Source organism: Anthonomus grandis, chromosome 5, assembly GCF_022605725.1.
Source record: "Anthonomus grandis grandis chromosome 5, icAntGran1.3, whole genome shotgun sequence".
Classification (NCBI taxonomy): domain Eukaryota; kingdom Metazoa; phylum Arthropoda; class Insecta; order Coleoptera; family Curculionidae; genus Anthonomus; species Anthonomus grandis.
Window position 1 is genome coordinate 8,500,803 of NC_065550.1, and position 18,521 is coordinate 8,519,323.

General features: G+C 32.0%; 2 protein-coding genes across 5 annotated transcripts in view; one reads left to right on the top strand and one right to left on the bottom strand.

The window, feature by feature from the left end:
• LOC126736458 (zinc finger MYM-type protein 1-like) overlaps positions 1-18,521 on the top strand; it is a 93,546-nt gene that overhangs the window by 29,614 nt on the left and 45,411 nt on the right. The gene's annotated exons all lie outside the window — the stretch shown is intronic.
• LOC126736462 (transcription factor AP-2-epsilon) overlaps positions 10,361-18,521 on the bottom strand; it is a 150,868-nt gene continuing 142,707 nt past the window's right edge. For all 4 annotated transcript variants that reach the window (XM_050440834.1, XM_050440832.1, XM_050440831.1 and 1 more), the window contains exons 5-6: positions 12,393-12,502; positions 10,361-12,335 (exon numbers count right to left, since the gene is read on the bottom strand). In XM_050440834.1, the coding sequence (XP_050296791.1) occupies positions 11,706-12,335; positions 12,393-12,502 (740 nt within the window). In that variant the 3' untranslated portion in view covers positions 10,361-11,705. The remainder of the gene's footprint in view (positions 12,336-12,392; positions 12,503-18,521) is intronic.

An 18,521-nucleotide genomic window follows, 5' to 3' on the forward strand; every position in this document is an offset into this window, starting at 1 on the left:
TTTGGACCCTTTCAATTATATTAATATGCACCATTGCTTTAGGTGCCCAGATAACTGAGGCATACTCCAAGATCGGTCTGACCAGTGAGTTGTACAGAATTATTATTGATTTTATTTCTTTAAAATGTTTTGTATTTCTTATTACAAAACCAAGAAGCTTATATGCTTTGTTTTCAATAGTTTCATAGTGTTGCTTAAATTTGAGATTTGTTTGAAAACAGACTCCAAGATCCCTAAATTTACTTTTCCTAGTTAACGATAAATTATCAATTTTGTAATCAAAATTTATAAATTGCATTTTTCTTGTGAAGGTTATAATTTGACATTTATCTATGTTTAATGACATTTTATTTTCTCTGAACCACTGGGCCACCAAGTTCAAATCAATTTGCAGCTCAAGACAATCAATAAGAGATGTTATGTGCATAAATAATTTAAAATCATCAGCAAACACGAGACATCTAGCATGCTTTATACAGTTTGGCAAATCGTTCAGAAAAATTAGAAATAAGAGAGGCCCAAGGTTACTGCCCTGAGACACCCCAGATGTTACTATATATATTTTTGACAATTTTTTAACAACTTTAACTTGCTGAGGCCTTCCGGTAAGATAAGATACCATAAACCTACATGCTTTCAGCGAGAAACCAAATTTACCTAACTTATTCACCAACAACCCGATCAAAAGCCTTTGCACAATCTGTCAAGACAACATCTAGCTGCTCTTGGCTATCTACTGCATTGGCAGCTGCCTTAGTCAAAGTGCTGAGGTTGGTGACAGTTGAGGCATCTGGTAGAAATCCATGTTGTTGCTGAGAGAATTTATTCATGAAAGAGCTTAAAATATCTTGGTATAAAATGTTTTCAAAAATTTTTGCGAGAGAATTAAGAACGCTAATTGGTCTGTAGTTGTCAACCAGAGAATTATCTCCTGATTTGAGGATTGGAGTAACCAAAGCATATTTAAGCACTTCTGGAAATGTGTTTGTTTTTAGATACAAATTAAAAATGGTTTTTAATGGAGTGCACAAGATATCAGAACAACCTTTATAAATGTATAGTAAATTCCTCTCTTGTGACGGTACTTTTCGGCAAAATTCTTCCATCCTTTTTCATATCCATGCATTTCTGACTTCCATTATGTTTTTTTAAAAGCGAAATTATGTGACTAACATGACGAGTACCACCAATATTCCAAAGCTTGACTACCAATAAAGGAAATGGTGATTAAGCAATTTAAGATCCAACCAAGTTAGGAAGCTTAAATCCATTAAATTAAAACAAAAAAAATTTGGGATGAGCCATTTTTTAACTAAAAAAAAACGAAAATGTATGTTGTATATGGACCACGATTTTCCTATGCTGCTATTTACTTAAGGACACAAATATTAAAAGTATAAAGTCCAGTTCAGAGATCTATTAGAATCTTTGATGTACCGCGAATAGTCCGTGTGCCGGTGTTGCTTGTATTATCACATGGTATGCATGTTTATCGCAAAATTGTATGTGGAAAGAGTCATAAAGTAATATTCTAAGCGATACTTAATAATTGCATTAAATAAATAAATGTTTTAATTTTTTTTTTTAATTTATACATTTGATTCATAAAATTTGGCTATAGACGCCCACGTACTATTTTGTTAGACGTCTGACCTCAGTCCCAGCCACTCAAGCGTGGAAAGTTGCACTCACTCGTCTGGCCTTAAAGTTTATATGTATTTAAAATGTTATTATTCGGGATTTTTGGCTTTAGTTTTATAAAGCTAGAAATTCTGAATACTTTTTTTGGGTATTGAGATTTATTTTTATTTGGTGGTTATTATTACCGGGGATTTTGGCTGCCACATTCAATGTCCTTTATTAGTGTTTTTTTTTAAATTTATATTTATTATACTAGATTATTATAATAACTCATGAAAACCCCATCTCTATATTTAGTACCAACGTCTTTTAATAAAAAATAATTATGTAGTCAGAAAATTGGAAGTAAATTTTTTATTGCCTCATATTTAGTTATTGTGCATAATAGCAGAGATTAGATGAAAATTAACAAAAATAAAAGCTTATACTGAAAACTAAAAATCTTACACAAAACACTACATTTTAAGTATACTGGATCGTAAAATTACAGTGAGGATACTAAATACTTTTATAAATTTAACCAGCTATTTGAATCTGGCCCAATTTTCTACTCTCTAAAAACTCGTGTTTTTTGCCGTTTTTCTTTAGCAGTTTCTTCCATTAAGGAAGGAAATAGTTTCTCTGTTGCCATTATGGATTCCAACTACATCTCGCACTGAAGCATATGGATACTAAAACAGATTTAAAAAGTGTACACAAGTAGCAGAAATAATTTTTAAATTTAATTAATAATACATCTACATAATTTTTTTTAAATAATTACAACTCAGATATAAAATAGCCTTTTTTCTTCCAGTGAATTATGAAAGAAGTAGTCTTGCCTCTTTGGGACAGAACAAGTGTGGTATTAACTGTAACAAAAATAATTAAACTGGTTTTATAGTGTCTCTCTAAGACAAATTATGGACAAAAAACTGTAAAAAATTAAATTTTAAACTTGTTTTCTTAATAAAAGAGTTTTTCTCACCATAGCAAAAAAGGGTTTTTTTCCCAGAGAATGGAGACAAGCATTATTATCTTTATTGTGTCGCTGAAGGACAACGGGGCAGTAAGCTGAAAATAACAAAACTTTAAACTTGTTTAATTAATAAAAATATGGTTTTCTTACTATGGCAAAAAAAAAAAGACTTTTTCCACTACTACAGCCCTTTTGTTAACTATTTTAAACTGAAATCCAAATTTTGTCAGGTATCTCCGCAAGGTTGAGACTGAGAAATATTTGTTCCTTGCCGATAAGGTGTCCTTAATCATCTCTATGGTCAGAACCTCATTGTTTTTGTATTTAGAATACACAACTTTCCTTAGCAATTTGGCAATATCCGTGTTAAGTCCCTTTGATTGTCCTGCATCTTTCCGTTTTTTTCTATCTTTAATCCCTTTTTTTACAAAATAGCATATCATACTATAGAGAACCCCTGTTAAAAACGCTTTTTTGCAAAGCACTACAATCATTTGTGAACTTACGAGCATTGCTTAAATTGTTATAGACATTTAAACAAATTTGTTTGGCGTCTGTACTTAAACAATGACGTTTTAAAACTGCTTGATTTTCCCATGTAGCTTCTACTTCCCTTATGTCTTCCTCTGCTTCCTCAACACTAGAAAATGAACTATCAGAACTATGTGAGTCTAAATCACTGTCTAGATCACTATTATTGTTTTCATCACAAATATTATTGTCTTTCTTGTGCAGCCATGGTCTCCATAAACCCGCACGAACACTTTCCTCTTCATTTGACAAATTTTCCTACCTATTTTCCCAGGGTCGAAACATTTTAAGGTCTTTATGTATATTACCAAAACAAATCCACAAAAACAAATAAAAAAAACACACTTCCTCACAATAAAAACTGCAAAAAATTTAGACGAATACAGGCCAAATTTTAAATTCACCACTTTCATAAACGTGTAAAAAGCAAAACCGCCAAAACCCATCAAATAATATTCTCACATGACCCCCCTCCCATCTATTAAAGGGGATAGATCCATCCTTAAAGATCTTTTTAAAAATACGACGAAAGTAATACAAAAACAGCCCAAAAATTTATCTGGGTACGGCCCCGTAATCCTCAAAATCAGTGGGATAGAGAGAGATACACTTTCACAGCCTAACGTAGGAACGCCAGAACGCAGGTGTTTTATCTTTTTTTAATAGACTGGCTAAAAAGAGGTGAAAAGTCTGTGAGTGTTTAAAATGTTTTGTAAGATGCTTGGATTTTAGTCCGCGGTCAATTTTTTGATACTATTTTCTTGTGATATTATTTTCTTTTTAAAAATGGACATTTTAGAAAAAATAAATAAAAAATAGTGTAAAACATGGGGTTTTACGTAGATTTAAAATGATTTCATAGATAAACTATGTAAAATTTTGCCATTTAAACATGTATATCATGCGACAATAAATATGACATAGGCGAACGGACTAGTTAGTGCGGCATCTGCGACACATCAAAGATTCTAATAGGTCTCTGAACTAGACTTTACTAGAGTATTATCGAGGACTAATCACTTTTATATTGATCCAAAATATTTTTACTTTATTCCTATATTAACTTAAAAAAATATAACGAGAAAATAAACACAACACTATCTTAAAGTTGTTTACCAAATTGCCTCCTTTAATTTAGGAACGTTGACGGTTATAAATAACTGTCAAATTATTGACATTTGACACACAACCTATTCGGAGAATCAAACTAGTCACTACAGCGTTGCCAGATTGTGAAGCTATTTTCTTAGCTTTCATTCCATGTAGATTATTTTATTACATAAAGGTGTCAGGTCATTTGGTTTACTTTGTTTTATTTCCATGTTAATTTTTTTATACAAGGACTTTATAGTAACTTATGTCACCATCTTACATTTTGTTGCATGAGCCGCAGGCCAATATACAGGGTGTTACTTAAAGGTATGTCATAATTTAAAAGGGACATTCCTGGACCGATTTTAAGTCGAAAAGTTCATATAAACATGGGTCCTAAAATGCTTAGTTTTTAAGATAAATGGTGTTAAAGTTTTATTTTTTTATTCGTTTTTAATAAATTTTTCAAATACGGTTTAAAATATTGAACTGGCGTTTGTATCAAGAAAGGTATCCTAATCGCGTTGTCCCAGATAGAAGAATATTTATAAACATTCATCGTCGTCTGGCTGAATCTGGGAGTTTTAAGGCTAATTAAGGGAGCGAAGAGGCTAATTAATTAAGCGAGGGAAGCTCCGTACAGTTAGGACACCGGCAGTTGAAGAGGCTGTCCTACATGCAGTCGAAGAGGATCCGACCACAAGTACAAGAAAAATTGGTATGGTATTGAACATCTGCTACAAGACGGTATGGGAAATTTTAAGGGATTCTTTGTTATATATCTATGTCGTAAAGGATATATCCTTTTCACATACAAAGGGTTCAGGCATTGCTTCTTAGAGATTATGAACCGCGTACGCAATTTTGTAGATGGTATCTCCAAAAAGTAACACAAAATCCTCAATTTGGTGCGAACATCTTGTTTACGGACGAAGCTAATTTCTCCAGAAATGCAATAATCAATTTCCATAACAATTATTACTGGGCTCAAGAAAACCCTCATGCGATTATAGAGACACATTTTCAGGAACAATTTTCAATAAACGTTTGGATCGGTATCGTATCCGATCATTTAATTAGACCATCTTTTTTACCAGGACGCCTTAACGGACAGAATTATTGTAATTTTCTCCAACTTTGGTGTATGCATGATGGTGCTCCAGCCCACTTTAGCATATTGGCTCGTGAGATTTAAATAGAGTCTACCGAAATAAATGGATAAGCCGTGGAGGACCACAGTTTTGGCCACCTAGATCACCTGACTTAAATAGCCTAGATTTTTTTTTTGTGGGGACACCTAAAAACATTGGTGTATCAGACACCAATTGTGACATTAGAAGAACTAAGAAATAGAATTATTGACGGATGTGAAACTATACGAAACACGCCTGGAATTTTCAAAAGAGTTCGTGATTCTATGAGAAGAAAAGCAGAAGCCTGCATAGAGGCAAGAGGTGGTCATTTCCAACATTTGTTGTAAATTATGTATGTATGTATTGTATTTAATTGTTGTTGCTTTGTGTTTACCAGTTTGTAAAAAATAGCTTGAGAATATATATAATATTTGAAAAATGTACCTAATAAAAACTGAAGATAAAATCAAACTTAACACAATCAAAAATAATCATTAATGTCAGTATCATAATGTTAACAACAACAAAAAAACAGTTGCTGGCAACGAGCAAAGCTAACTTGATTTATTTCCATAATTTTTAAAGATTTTTTTCGTAAGTCAATGGCGTAGTATTTTTTTGTAAAATTGTATTAAAAATTCATCATAGCTACGCCACTGGTTGCTAAAAAAAAGTAGGTGAACATCTAAAAAATGTGTTTTTATGCCATAATATCCTGTGCCAAAATTCAGTTCAATATTTTAAACCGTATTTGAAAAATTTATTCAAAACGAAAAAAAAAATAAAACTTTAACACCCTGTATCTTAAAAACTAAGCATTTTAGGACCCATGTTTATATGAACTTTTTGACTTAAAATCGGTCCAGGAATGTCCCTTTTAAATTATTACATACCTTTAAGTAACACCCTGTATAATATTTTTCCTGTACCGGGCAGGTGTATCAAAGAAGTCAATATTAGAGAGTGCTGGTTCGCCAGTCTTGCTATTACGAGTAAAGCCGTAGTTGGTATATAACAGGAAATAGCTTGACGGGTCTGTGTTGATGGTAATTAATTGCAATATTTGTCAATAATGTCTCAGATTTCTTCTGGTTTTAAGAGTTGTTACATGGAAATCCTCCTCGACTCGATAAAAATCAGGTTGATAGAAATTGGTCCCAGAAACATTTATCCTATATGCCATATGTCTAAGGAATTTGTGTTGAACTCGCTCGATATTCTGGATATGAATATGGTAAGAAAGGAACCACACACGTGAACCATATTCCAAGTGAGGATGAACAAAGGAACAATAAAGCAGCCGAATGGTGTCGGTGCTAAAAATCTCTACAACTTTTTTTGATGAAGCCTAAAATTTGAAGTTCTTTAAAAGTGATTTCAGATATATGGGGTATAAAACCTTAACGGCTTTTATGTGTAATACCCAGGTTTTTTATAGGTGAAATAGATTCAAGGAAAATACAATTGATATAGTAAGAATAATCAATAATATGCCGACTCCCATTGAAGCCTATATCGAGTAGTATTTTTTAACATTTAAATTCATATAATTATTTTTACACTAAGCCGCTATATAATAGTCTGTTCAAGTTTACTTGCAGTCGAGCACAATTATCAGAGGATTTTATTTTCAGGTACATATTGACGCCATCTGCAAAAAGAAGTGAAGGGCAGTGTTAAAAACATTAAGAGATGTCATTGATTCAAATATTGAATCACAAAGGTCTAAAGTGTGATCCTTCTGGCACACCAGATAGCACGATAGCACAGGAATTTCTCTACATTGACACATTGGATTCGAACAACCGAGTTTGAGTTCTACCAATCAAATACGATTCAATCCACTGCAGAAAGAATTCATAAACACCCATTCTCTTTATTTTAAATAATAATATTTGGTGATTCACCATGTTGAAGGCCTTAAAGAAGTCTGTGTACAATGCACGGACCTGAAAATCTTTCTCCATGGAACAGGTTACAGGACTAGCAACAAAGCCATACTGTTGATCGAAGTTCAACTGAAGAGATAGAGTCATAACATTGCAGATAAAACTTTCGGACATCTTAGGATTGGTACATGCATAGCATACCAATAGATCTGTAATTAGTCACATGAGAATTTTCACAATTTTTATGAATTGGTGTTATGTAACTGGTCCTTGAGCCGGAAGGAAAAACTCCTGATTAGAGGATAAATTAAATATGAGGAACAGAGGCCGTGCTAATAGAAAGCTGAACTGCCTTAAGATACTGGGGGAAAGACTATCTGGGCCCGGCTCTTTGCTTCTATCCAATAGTGACAACTTGATATAGATATCAGAAATTGGAATAAATAATTCCGTTACATGTAAATTGTTAAAAACTGGTTCATTGGGAACTAGACACGCTCTCTGTACATAAGTAAAAGAAAAGTAATCCGCGAATAGATAGCTATCACAGGACCGGAGGGCGTGCCTCTATAGGAAATTTCATTTTGAATCTGAACCTTATTTCTATTGGATCTCATAAGCTTCCAAAAATTCACCAAATTGGACCTAACAAAAATTTCAGTGATCTCAACATACTCCTGATAACATACAAGTTGCCTCTTTAGTGACTTGCTCGCTGCTCTTAACCTGAAAAAGGAAATATAATTTTTATATGAATTATTTAATTGACATATCGCTTGTGTCATTTTTTTTCTATAGTTAAAGATTTAAGTTCATTTTAAACCTAAATAAACTTTATACGTAAGTACATTACCTCATAAAATATAATTATAATATCGTTAAGGGACTTATTCAAAAATAATTCATCCCAAACAAAACCTTGAAAGAGCATTATAGACAATTGTCTCTGTAATAACCCTTACAAGTTCAGTGTTTTTCATGTAAAAAGATGGGGCAACACAATCTTTTCTTCAGCCAAGTATATCTCAAGAACCATATTAGCATTGAACACCAGATCTAGCTGAGACTCGCCAAAATTTCAACCCTTATTTGAGGGAGCCTCAGGTATTGGTGAGGTCATTGAACAAATTTAATCTTTTGTCCAGATGCAGTAAGGCAGGTTAAAGGCATCTAGTAAGCGTCAATTTCACAATGAGATGTTTCTTCACAGAGTTTGTTCAGAGTGTCATTGAACGTTGCATGGCACTCGAATGAGGAACGAGGAAGAAAATATCCTGTTCCTTTAAAGCACTGCGTTGCCCCAGAGCCGATCAAGACAAACAGTTGTTCAACATGAGGATCTGTTGGTTAGTTTTGAAGCTCATATGTGCTGCAGAATATTACGATAAAAATAATAGAAATAAATAATAGAAAAATACAATTTTTTATCCATACGTTTACTTAATAAATTTCGGACCGCTAAGTTGCTAAGATTTTGTACAGATAAACTAGAGATATTTAGAGTTTTTTTAAGTTGAAATTTCCCCTTTAAGACCACACAAGACTTTAAGAACAAAATAAATTAATTTTTGAAATAACATTATCTCGAAAACTCAAAAATAAAGAAGATAAGAATACTAATGAAAACCAAATTAGGCCATGTGAAAATTATATTTAATACAAGTCCAGAACCACCTAAAGAAATTGTTAAAAATGGTCCAAACCACTCGTTTGGTTCATATAAGCTGTCACATAAAATCATTAAAACCGAACGATTTCCTCAATTATTTCTGCAACGTTTTCTATGCGTTTACATTATACTTTTACTGTAATTACTTATTTTTTATGCTTTAAATTTTTCATGTAACCTTATCAGTAGCTCACAGATAAACATTTTGATATTTAAAATGACCATAGGTCCTTTATTTTTACTTTGGAAAAAAAGGTATTGCAAAAATTTGATTATAGTAGTGTTTTATGTCGATTAAAAGATTATACAGGTTGGGACAATCAAAGATTAACGCATTGTCCAAAATAATGGCAACACCACTTCGTCTCGTGGCCACCTCCGGTCATCTGATTATTATTTGCTGTTTTTATTTTTTACAGAATAACAATAATAAAATCTCAATGCCTTGTTATGCTGCGTGACACCACTATTGAATTTTACAGCTCTATTATTTCTTATAGTGACTGTTTATACTCCTTCCGCAAGAGTACAAATTATGAAATAATTTTAAATTCGGCAGTACAATATAGGGATTTGTTTTCAATCATATTAGAAAATAGACTGATTCCTTATCATAAATGCCACACCAAAGTGCCAGCATCTTCTATCGAAAGCGTCCTGGAGCTAGTACGACTGGAAGAAATGGTTTGTAGTCTCTTAAAAGTGGATTTAACACGATCAAGTAGAAGGGTTGGAGAGGAACTGGGTATGAACTATTACCAGATTTTGACAAAAATATGGGTAAAATTATTTCAAATATTACAAAAAATAAAAAATATTTCCCGAAGACCAGTGGCTAAGAAATATTTTGTGAAACCATGATAGAAAAAACAAATGAATTGTTTTACAAAATATTCTATCTTCAGATTTTTTCTTTTTCATTACATGGGAAACACAATTCTTCCGTTGTTCAATATTGGTTTGGGGCAAATGAGCAGAGAAGTTTTTAATTCCGTACTCAGTATTCTCAAAAATTGATTATTTAGGCATTTCACCAGAAACATTTTTGGAAGTACGAAATGACTTTTATGATTAAAAAAATATTAATAAAAAAGGTTAAAATAACTTTTACTACATTTACATCCTTTATTAGCCAAAGAAGGTTTGTTTGATCATTTTATTTAATAACTTTATTTTTAAGAGTTTTAATTTTATTTTTGTATAGTGTTTACATTTTTATATTTTCATCAAAGTTTATATTTTATTTTTATTAGAACAACACTTTCATTTTCACTATAAAATTATCAGCATAATAGATATTTTGAGATTACGATTCTATGGGGGTTCTAAACTGAGGTATTAAAGCCTATCTCATGTTCATCTTTCAAGACGAATTTATGAGAGACTTATTATTATGTTTAGATTTATGTTTTTTATATATTATACAAAAAATAAAAATGCAACGTCCAAGTTTACATGTTTGTATTTCATAACTTATTTTCATCTTTATACCCAAGTTTTCACGTATATCCCTATATAGACAAAGTTTATAATATCTTATAATACAGTATCGGCATTGGCACATATTGCTCATAAAATATAGTTTCTGACAACCACAAAATGTACAGAAAAAAAAATACACAAACGTACAGTTGATTCAACTAAAAAACTCACGGCAAAACCGCATATGCCTTTAAACCCAAATTTTTGTTTTAAATGTACACATTTTTTACATTTTAAATAAATATGGCTTAGTTCGTAACAGTCTGTGAAAATTCATATGGCAAATATCACAATCATTGTTTTGTTGGAGTCACTAATTGAATACTACAAAATGGCAAGATAATATAATAATACGTTTGTGGGGTGGTGAGGTACTTTTCCTATAATAATAGTTAATTTTGGGGTTTAGTTCAATACAATTACTAATTGAAATTAAAAATAATATTTAAAAAAATATTTATTTTTATGTCATCTGAAGATATTTACGTTTTGATAATGTCCCTAAAATGCGCATTGAAATTAAATGTAATATTTGATATCTGTTTTCAAGAAGAGATGTTAATTAAATAATTGAGGATCATAGCTGTTTTACCTGCCTATTGTTTTAAGAGGTTAATTATTTTCCTAGAACATATGAATTTTCGACAAAAACTTAGTCTTTTTTGTCTAGTCCTGCCTTGAAAATTTAAAAATTATTCGAAATATAAAATATTTTATTGATATTGGTACAAAAGCACGTATTGAAGCTTATAATAAAGGAGATTCAAGCGATACAGCGCCAATCCATTTAGTTAACACAAAAATCTAAATATTAATAAAATACTGTTTTAGTACAACAGTACTAATTCTAATAATTAACATTATAAGATTTATTTTTAATAAATTCTTTCTTTGATTTTTTACAGCCTGGTATAACTCCCACTATTCCATTACCCCTCTTATGGCTGTTGTTTGAATGTATTTGTATTTTTCTTATATAAAATTTCAAGGCAAGAATTTCTAGATTTCCAAATGAATATTTAAAAAAAATTGCTAATTTATCGTTACGAGACTTTGAATCCTCAACACTTGTGCACTTTGAATTAATTTACTTTATTTACTTATAAATTAGTATTATAAAAAGAATTTCTTTCAGCATAAGAAAATTGTCACCTCAAAATTAACCATATCTTTATCCACAACCGCCCCAGTACATATTTCCAAATAAAACAACAAATCTTCCGTGAGTCCAAACTGAATAAAAAGAAGAAAGCTTCCTATGTTTCGAACGCAAACGCCCTTCTCAAATCACAGCACACACCCGCGAGACATCACTTATTCTTATCGTCAAGTTTTCCCTTATCCAAACTTGAAGACACCAACATACCCTGACTCTGTTGTGAGTTCTGGCTAGGGAAAACCTTATCTAAATGCTTCAAGCTTTCACTTAAAAAGTTCTGGATCGCAGTAAGAGCAGCCACGATGGCCGGACTACCAAAACCATGACTTATCAAAGAAAAATGGGTTAAATGCCTTTGGATTGAGGGATCCAACAAAATTTGAGGTCGGTGATTACATAGCGCAGATCGATCCTGGTTTAAAAGATCCATAAGCTCCTTTGTTACTTGTTTGGTGGCTTGAAGAAGCTCTTTCCTTCGGGGTGACTCGCCATGTTGTCGCAGAAGATATTCCGCTACTTGCCGGGCTGGAAATTCGGTCTCACATACGTAACCGAAATCTCTGGCGAGATGGATGGCTTCGCCTTCCACCAAGGAGGTTAAGAGAGTAACATTGGCAGCTTTCCGCCTTCCTGCCGGGAGGTTTAAACCAATTTTTTCAAGTTTTTCCCTGAGAATCCTGCCACCGTTTTTGCTTTTTGCTCTCCGTAAGACGCCGCCTAAAAGGGACGCATTAAGGCATTCTGGTGGCGAGAGCCTTCTTTGTACTTCTCCTACTGTAACCTAAATAAAATAAATAAAGTTAGAAGCAATCTTGGAAAGGTTAATGGAGAAACTTACCTTATATTTAGATGTGGATGATAATAATGATAGTCTACCAGGTACTGAACAGAATACGTCACTAGGGGACACCATGGATCCGGCTCCAGAGTGATCCTTTCCTTTCATGCCTGCAATAGAAAGAAACAATATTTATTAAAGATTTAACATCAGATCATAACAACCGACTTAGGTCCTAAAGGTTATATAGTCAAAATGAGGTTATTAAATAATGTAAATTGTAAGAGATTTCTGAATCAAAATTCTAAAAAACAAAAAAAAAATTATTGAGACTATTAAATGACATGACTATGCAAATTTTTAGATTAGGTTGTGTACAAGTAGATTTAGGGGTTCCAGTTAAGTTACTATATGAAGAAAGATACTTTCTCAGTTATAATAAAAATATTCAATAACAATAACTTATAGTAATTAGTAATTAACAGTAATAATCTAAAATCATACAAAATCTTTAACTTAAATATTGATATAATTATAAATTATTGCATATTGGGAAAATATTTATTTTTCCTATTTCATTAAAATAAATCGTCTATCATGAACAATTTTTTTTATTACAGCATATAGTATCTTTATAAAGTATTCATTACCTATTTAAATGTAAAAATACGTCTTCAAAAATTAACTTTTTTGAGAAGCTAATAAACTGTTTGGTACTCAAGCAATAGCATTTAGGATTATTTGCACTTTTTAGCAGTCATGAAAATGTAAAATAGATGAGTTTTTAAAGTTGTACCAATCCGACTTTTAGATTTAAGTACAGTAACTGTTTAAGTTGTTGTGTTTCACCATTTAAGCAGTGATTTTAGTTAAAAGCTTGTAGTTAAGGTATACTTTCTACACTTTTTCACCATTTATATAATTCCATTTATCAATAAATATTCATCAACCTATAAAATAGTTTTACGAGAATGGACAGGAACGTTACCTGAAGTAGATAGTTGAATATCTCAAGCTCGAGTGACCTTTAAATGTCTGGATTATTTAGACTTGTTATTCTAATGTTTTATTTTTTAATATGTGTTTATAAGTTGATAATGGAATAAAATATTATCAAAGTTAGAGTTTATAAAGGTGTAGAGATTTTTAGTACTTTGAAGGTAATAAGTAACATTAAACCGAATTCAAATGGTTTTCATGGATTTAAAACTTAACAATCTGGCTCTAGAGTTCAGAAATGGCTAATCTTTTAAAGTAAACTTGCCAACCATAATACCGCTGTTTATGATTTTAAAAAAACGATTAAGCAGCGAGAATCAGAAGCAATTTGTAAGTTTGGCCATTTTCCATCAAAATATATCAAGGTTTAATAAATAAGCTTCGGGATATCTAGCAATAATCTGATATTTTAGACTTGTTCTGTGAACGTTGTACTTGTTCTGTGAAAGTTGTTTGACCAAAATGTTTATGTCTACCCACACGATAGAGCTTGTAACCATTTTTATTTAACACCGGATTTTTACTTTTTGACAAATCTGGGCAATAACTCTAAAAAGTACGTCCGATTTATAATATAAGATGTATAGCAAACAAAAAGTCAAGTTAGCCATAACTTTTTTAATTATTTTCGGAGGTCTAATGAGATAAGAAAATATTATAGTTTGGCAATAACTTCTAAAAGATACCCTATGCAGGACGTTTCATCAAAATTCTTTCTTTTCGTGAGAAATAATTCCAATGCAAGTATTACCAAGCTATGGAGGTTTAAAAGATTAAAACGGTCCGCCCTCTACAAGTTGTAGTTATTCGTAATTAAGATTTAAATATCTTGTTGATTTAAATGTGATATTCATAAAAAATAAACACAAAATAGGGCATTAGAGATATGCTGTGGCTACCTATTGAACAGAAAATAAGAAAAAATAATACAAATTAAAATATTTGGAATTTGAATGGTCGTTGGTTCAAACGTGGCTAATTTAATCCCAAACTAGCGAATCCACCTTCGATATATTGCTGGTTCTGATTACTATTAAGTTTTTCCTTATACAAATGCCCCAAACTCTCAAATCTTATATTTTCCCAATGAAGGACCAATAAAACACTTTTTCACTTAAAATGTTTACTAATTATATTAATACCGGATATTTAAGGAAATAACGGAGATCGAGAGTCAACCGATTTCAGGAAGAATGAAAAAATAAGAACGAGAGACGTAACCAATATTATGAAAGGCGAAGAGCAACTGACTTCTATTTTACCCCTCTTAATAGCCAAAAATAAATCCCAGACACGTTTAATAATCGTATGATGGTTTCCCAGAAGTATAATGAATTATGTTTTAGTTAGGGTTAAAGTTGGCCTATAAGAAATTGTCTTAGTGGTCGGTTATTAGCCGGCTTTTAAATTGGAAATCCACACAGATTCTATTTCGGAAATCTAATTTTTTCTTCGGATAAAGTTAAGCTTACTGATTTCATTTTACTCCACTTTTCAGACGCGTAGTTGCAAATTGCTTCTTGCCAAGTGACAATAACATGGATTGAATAAAATTTTCTTTGGCATAATATAGGTTTTGAGATTAATTTTATTTTTTATGTATTCTACAGATTTCTTCTTTGTAATGGTACTGCCCATGCTGCATATTAATAAATATCTATTTAACCAGCGAGAACAAATAATTTGTTCTGGCATATAGCATATTGAAGAAGTTTGGATATCTGTGACATTGGCTGATTCCCAGGAATGTTGTATAGGCTGTTGTATAGGCTGTTGTATAGGCTGTTGTATAGGCTGTTGTCCAGGAATGTGTATACATTCCTCCTTTAATGGAGTTGTCTACTTACAAACTGCACTGCGATACCGTTACCAAAGCTTGTGACCTTTATCATAAAGTGGTAGTAATTGGCGACTATAATCTGCCTAATATCTTGTGGGTTTATAGTGATGATCAGCATGGTCTCGATCCTAGTATTGTATCGCATGAAAGAGAGACTCTGCTATGCGATACTGTAGCCTTTGAAGGTTTGACTCAGTTCAATGGGGTGGTCAATGATCATGGGTTTATTCTGGGTCTTTGCTTCTCAAATCTTGATATATCTTTTACAGTTAAATGCAGTGGTCTTGTTAAACATGATCCTTATCACCCACCACTTGAACTGAAGTTGCCTTGTCATCAACCTAAACTTTTGGATGCACCTGTAACTTTGTATTATGATTTTAAACATGCGGATTTCAATGTTGTCAATAATTACTTATTAGATTACAACTGGGAAACCAACATGTCTGATTTAGATCTTACTGTCGCTAACTTTTATTCGGTACTGTATAACTGTTTTAATAAGTTTGTACCTATTAAACGCTTTTTTCCTTCTAAACATTATCCCCAGTGGTTCTCAAAAAAAAAATAGAACTTAGAAGAAAATCGCGCATAAATTGTATAAGCAGAGTGGTTCACTTTCTGCTTATGTAAACTTCCGTGCCTTGCGGTTGGCAGCTAGGAATCTGTCCAAGGAATGTTACAATAGCTATCCTACAAGAGCAAAACATTCTATTATCAATGACAGTAAATATTTCTGGAAGTTTGTTAATTCACAGTCTTTCAGTTTCTTGGTGACTCTAAAGCTAACTCTGCGCTTTCTATTTCTAAATTGCTCGCTTTACACTTCTCATCTGTTTACAACACTAGTATGTTAAACACTGCAGTGGGAACTGGAAATGTTTTACATAATCATGATTCTGAAAGATTTAACTTAGTGTCTGATGTATTAATAGGTCCTAGTGATGTTGAATGCTCTCTTTCTAGACTAGACATCAACAAAGGAGCTGGATCTGATCTTATACCCAATAGAGTGCTAAAAGAATGTTGCCATTCACTCTATCTACCTCCTCATTATATTTTTAATCAATCTTTGTTACTTGGCGAGTTTCCTAATAATTGGAAATTATCAAATGTTTGTCCGTTCCCTTAATCTGGTAACAAGAATGATATTTTAAATTATCGCCCCACCAGCATCTTATCGTCTATCCCCAAACGTGGAAAATTTTTTATCTAAAGTTTTTCAAAAGATAATTGTTGATCAGCAGCATGGTTTTATTTTTAAGGGGCGTTCAGTCGAAACAAATCTTTTCTTGTTTACCAACTATATTTTTAAATCTTTTGGAAAAAGCTGTGAAACTCATGCCATTTACACAGACTTCAGTAAGGCATTTGATAAAGTCAATCACGTCAATCAACTTACTTGATAAAATTACTAAAACTACTTGGCATTTGTGACTCTTTATTACAATGGATTAAATCATATTTAACCGACTGTGAGCAGCAAGTAAAAATAGGAATCTGCCTTTCTTCACCATTCCAGGCATCTTCTGGAGTACCTGAAGGTTCCCATCTCAGACCCCTGCTGCTTTTCAGTCTTTTTGTTAATGATCTTGGAACTCTCCAGGAATCCCATTTCCTGCTTTTTGCCGTCGACCTAAAAATCTACAGGCAAGTTTCCACTCCAAATGATATTATTACTTTGCAAAATGATATAAACAGAATATATTCCTGGTGCCAAGAAAATGACATGCTACTTAACGTAAATAAATGTTGTTTTATGAGATTTAGTAGGCAAAAAAAGTCTTCATGTCGTTGATTATTCCATTAATAATGTTGCATTAAAGAGTGTTGAATTGGTGAAGGATATAGGTGTTTATCTAGATCCAAAGTTTAGTTTTACTTACCATTTTGACATTATGACCTGTAAGGCAAACAAACTCTTAGGCTTTTTGATCATGCAAGGATTTTACAGACATTCCGGCATTAAAAACATTGTATCTATCTTTAGTTCGATCGAATCTTGAATTCGCAAATATAATATGGTCCTCTTGTTATCAAAACAACATATCTCAAATTGAAAACATCCAATCCAGATTTATAAAGTTTGTAAGATACAGACTATTTAAATCTGGGGTAGTTTTTAGTACGGAGCAAACTATGAAGAAAATTTTATAATGTCTGTTTTGCTTACAAGGTATTGAGTGGCCTAACCAGATGTCCTGAGTGTTTGTCTCTTTTCTCAATCCATATCCCATTTTATGCAACTAGAGGTCATGACCTTCCGCATATTCCTTTTTGTCGAACATTATATCTGTTAAATAATCCAATAAATAGGGTTTCTGCAAGTGTTAACAGGTATGCAGATAGTCTTGATTTCTTTTGCAGTAATTAAAAAAAAAATTAAGAAATGTGCACATGATGTTATCTTAGTTTAGTTTCCTATTTCTAGATACTTAATGGTTAATATTATATATTATGTATTATCTTAGAATGTTTATGTAAACGTTGATAGTAATAAAAAAAAAGTAACTCAAAAATATATTTGAATGACCAGCAATTACAGATCGTCAGTAATTAAAGTCAAAAAATTTAGAGATTTGTTATTTGAGGAAAGTTAACACATTTATGTCAATATTGGACATTGTCTTCCTGCCAGAATACGTTTAAAAGATTTTTACTTCATTATAATTATATCATTTGTTGGTTTCAGGATCTTGGATCAGGAACATCAGAGCAACCGATGAAATTTCGGACGATGCATAATGCGGACAGCAGTAATAATTTTTTTATTAATTTATAGATGTTTTCATTCGCAGCTACTTACTGTTTTTGATTGAATTTTTCGGAATTACTCCTGCTATTGAAATAGTGATTGGAACACTCTGTACTTCTCTTATTTCCTATTGTTGTCGAATCTGCTATTCTAAATCTTTATATTTAACGGTAGAAATATCAATGAGAGTTGTTTTCCTGAAACTTGACCTCTTAGAATTAAGTTTCTTTATTTATTACTATTTATTATTATTATGTGCTGTTTTATTCTCAGGATGTAAGTATCTTTTTCTCTTGGGCTACAGGTATTACCAAGTAGTGTTAAGGTCTATAGTTATGTGGAGAGGGCGTTAAAGATTTTTTACCAGGTTATATATGTGCAATATTGTTGCTTTTTGTAACTGTGTATAGATGGTTCGATAAAAATTAATTTTTGTCTAGTTATTAGAAATTACTCTAGGGGATGTCATAACCAAAGGTATTATTTGCACATTGCTGTTGTTTCCCAAGTTCCTTTATTTCAATTTCTGGCTTTTGATATTTCTGTATTTTTCCTCAGATAATTAATTCTATCCTTCTTAAGGGAAAAAGTTATG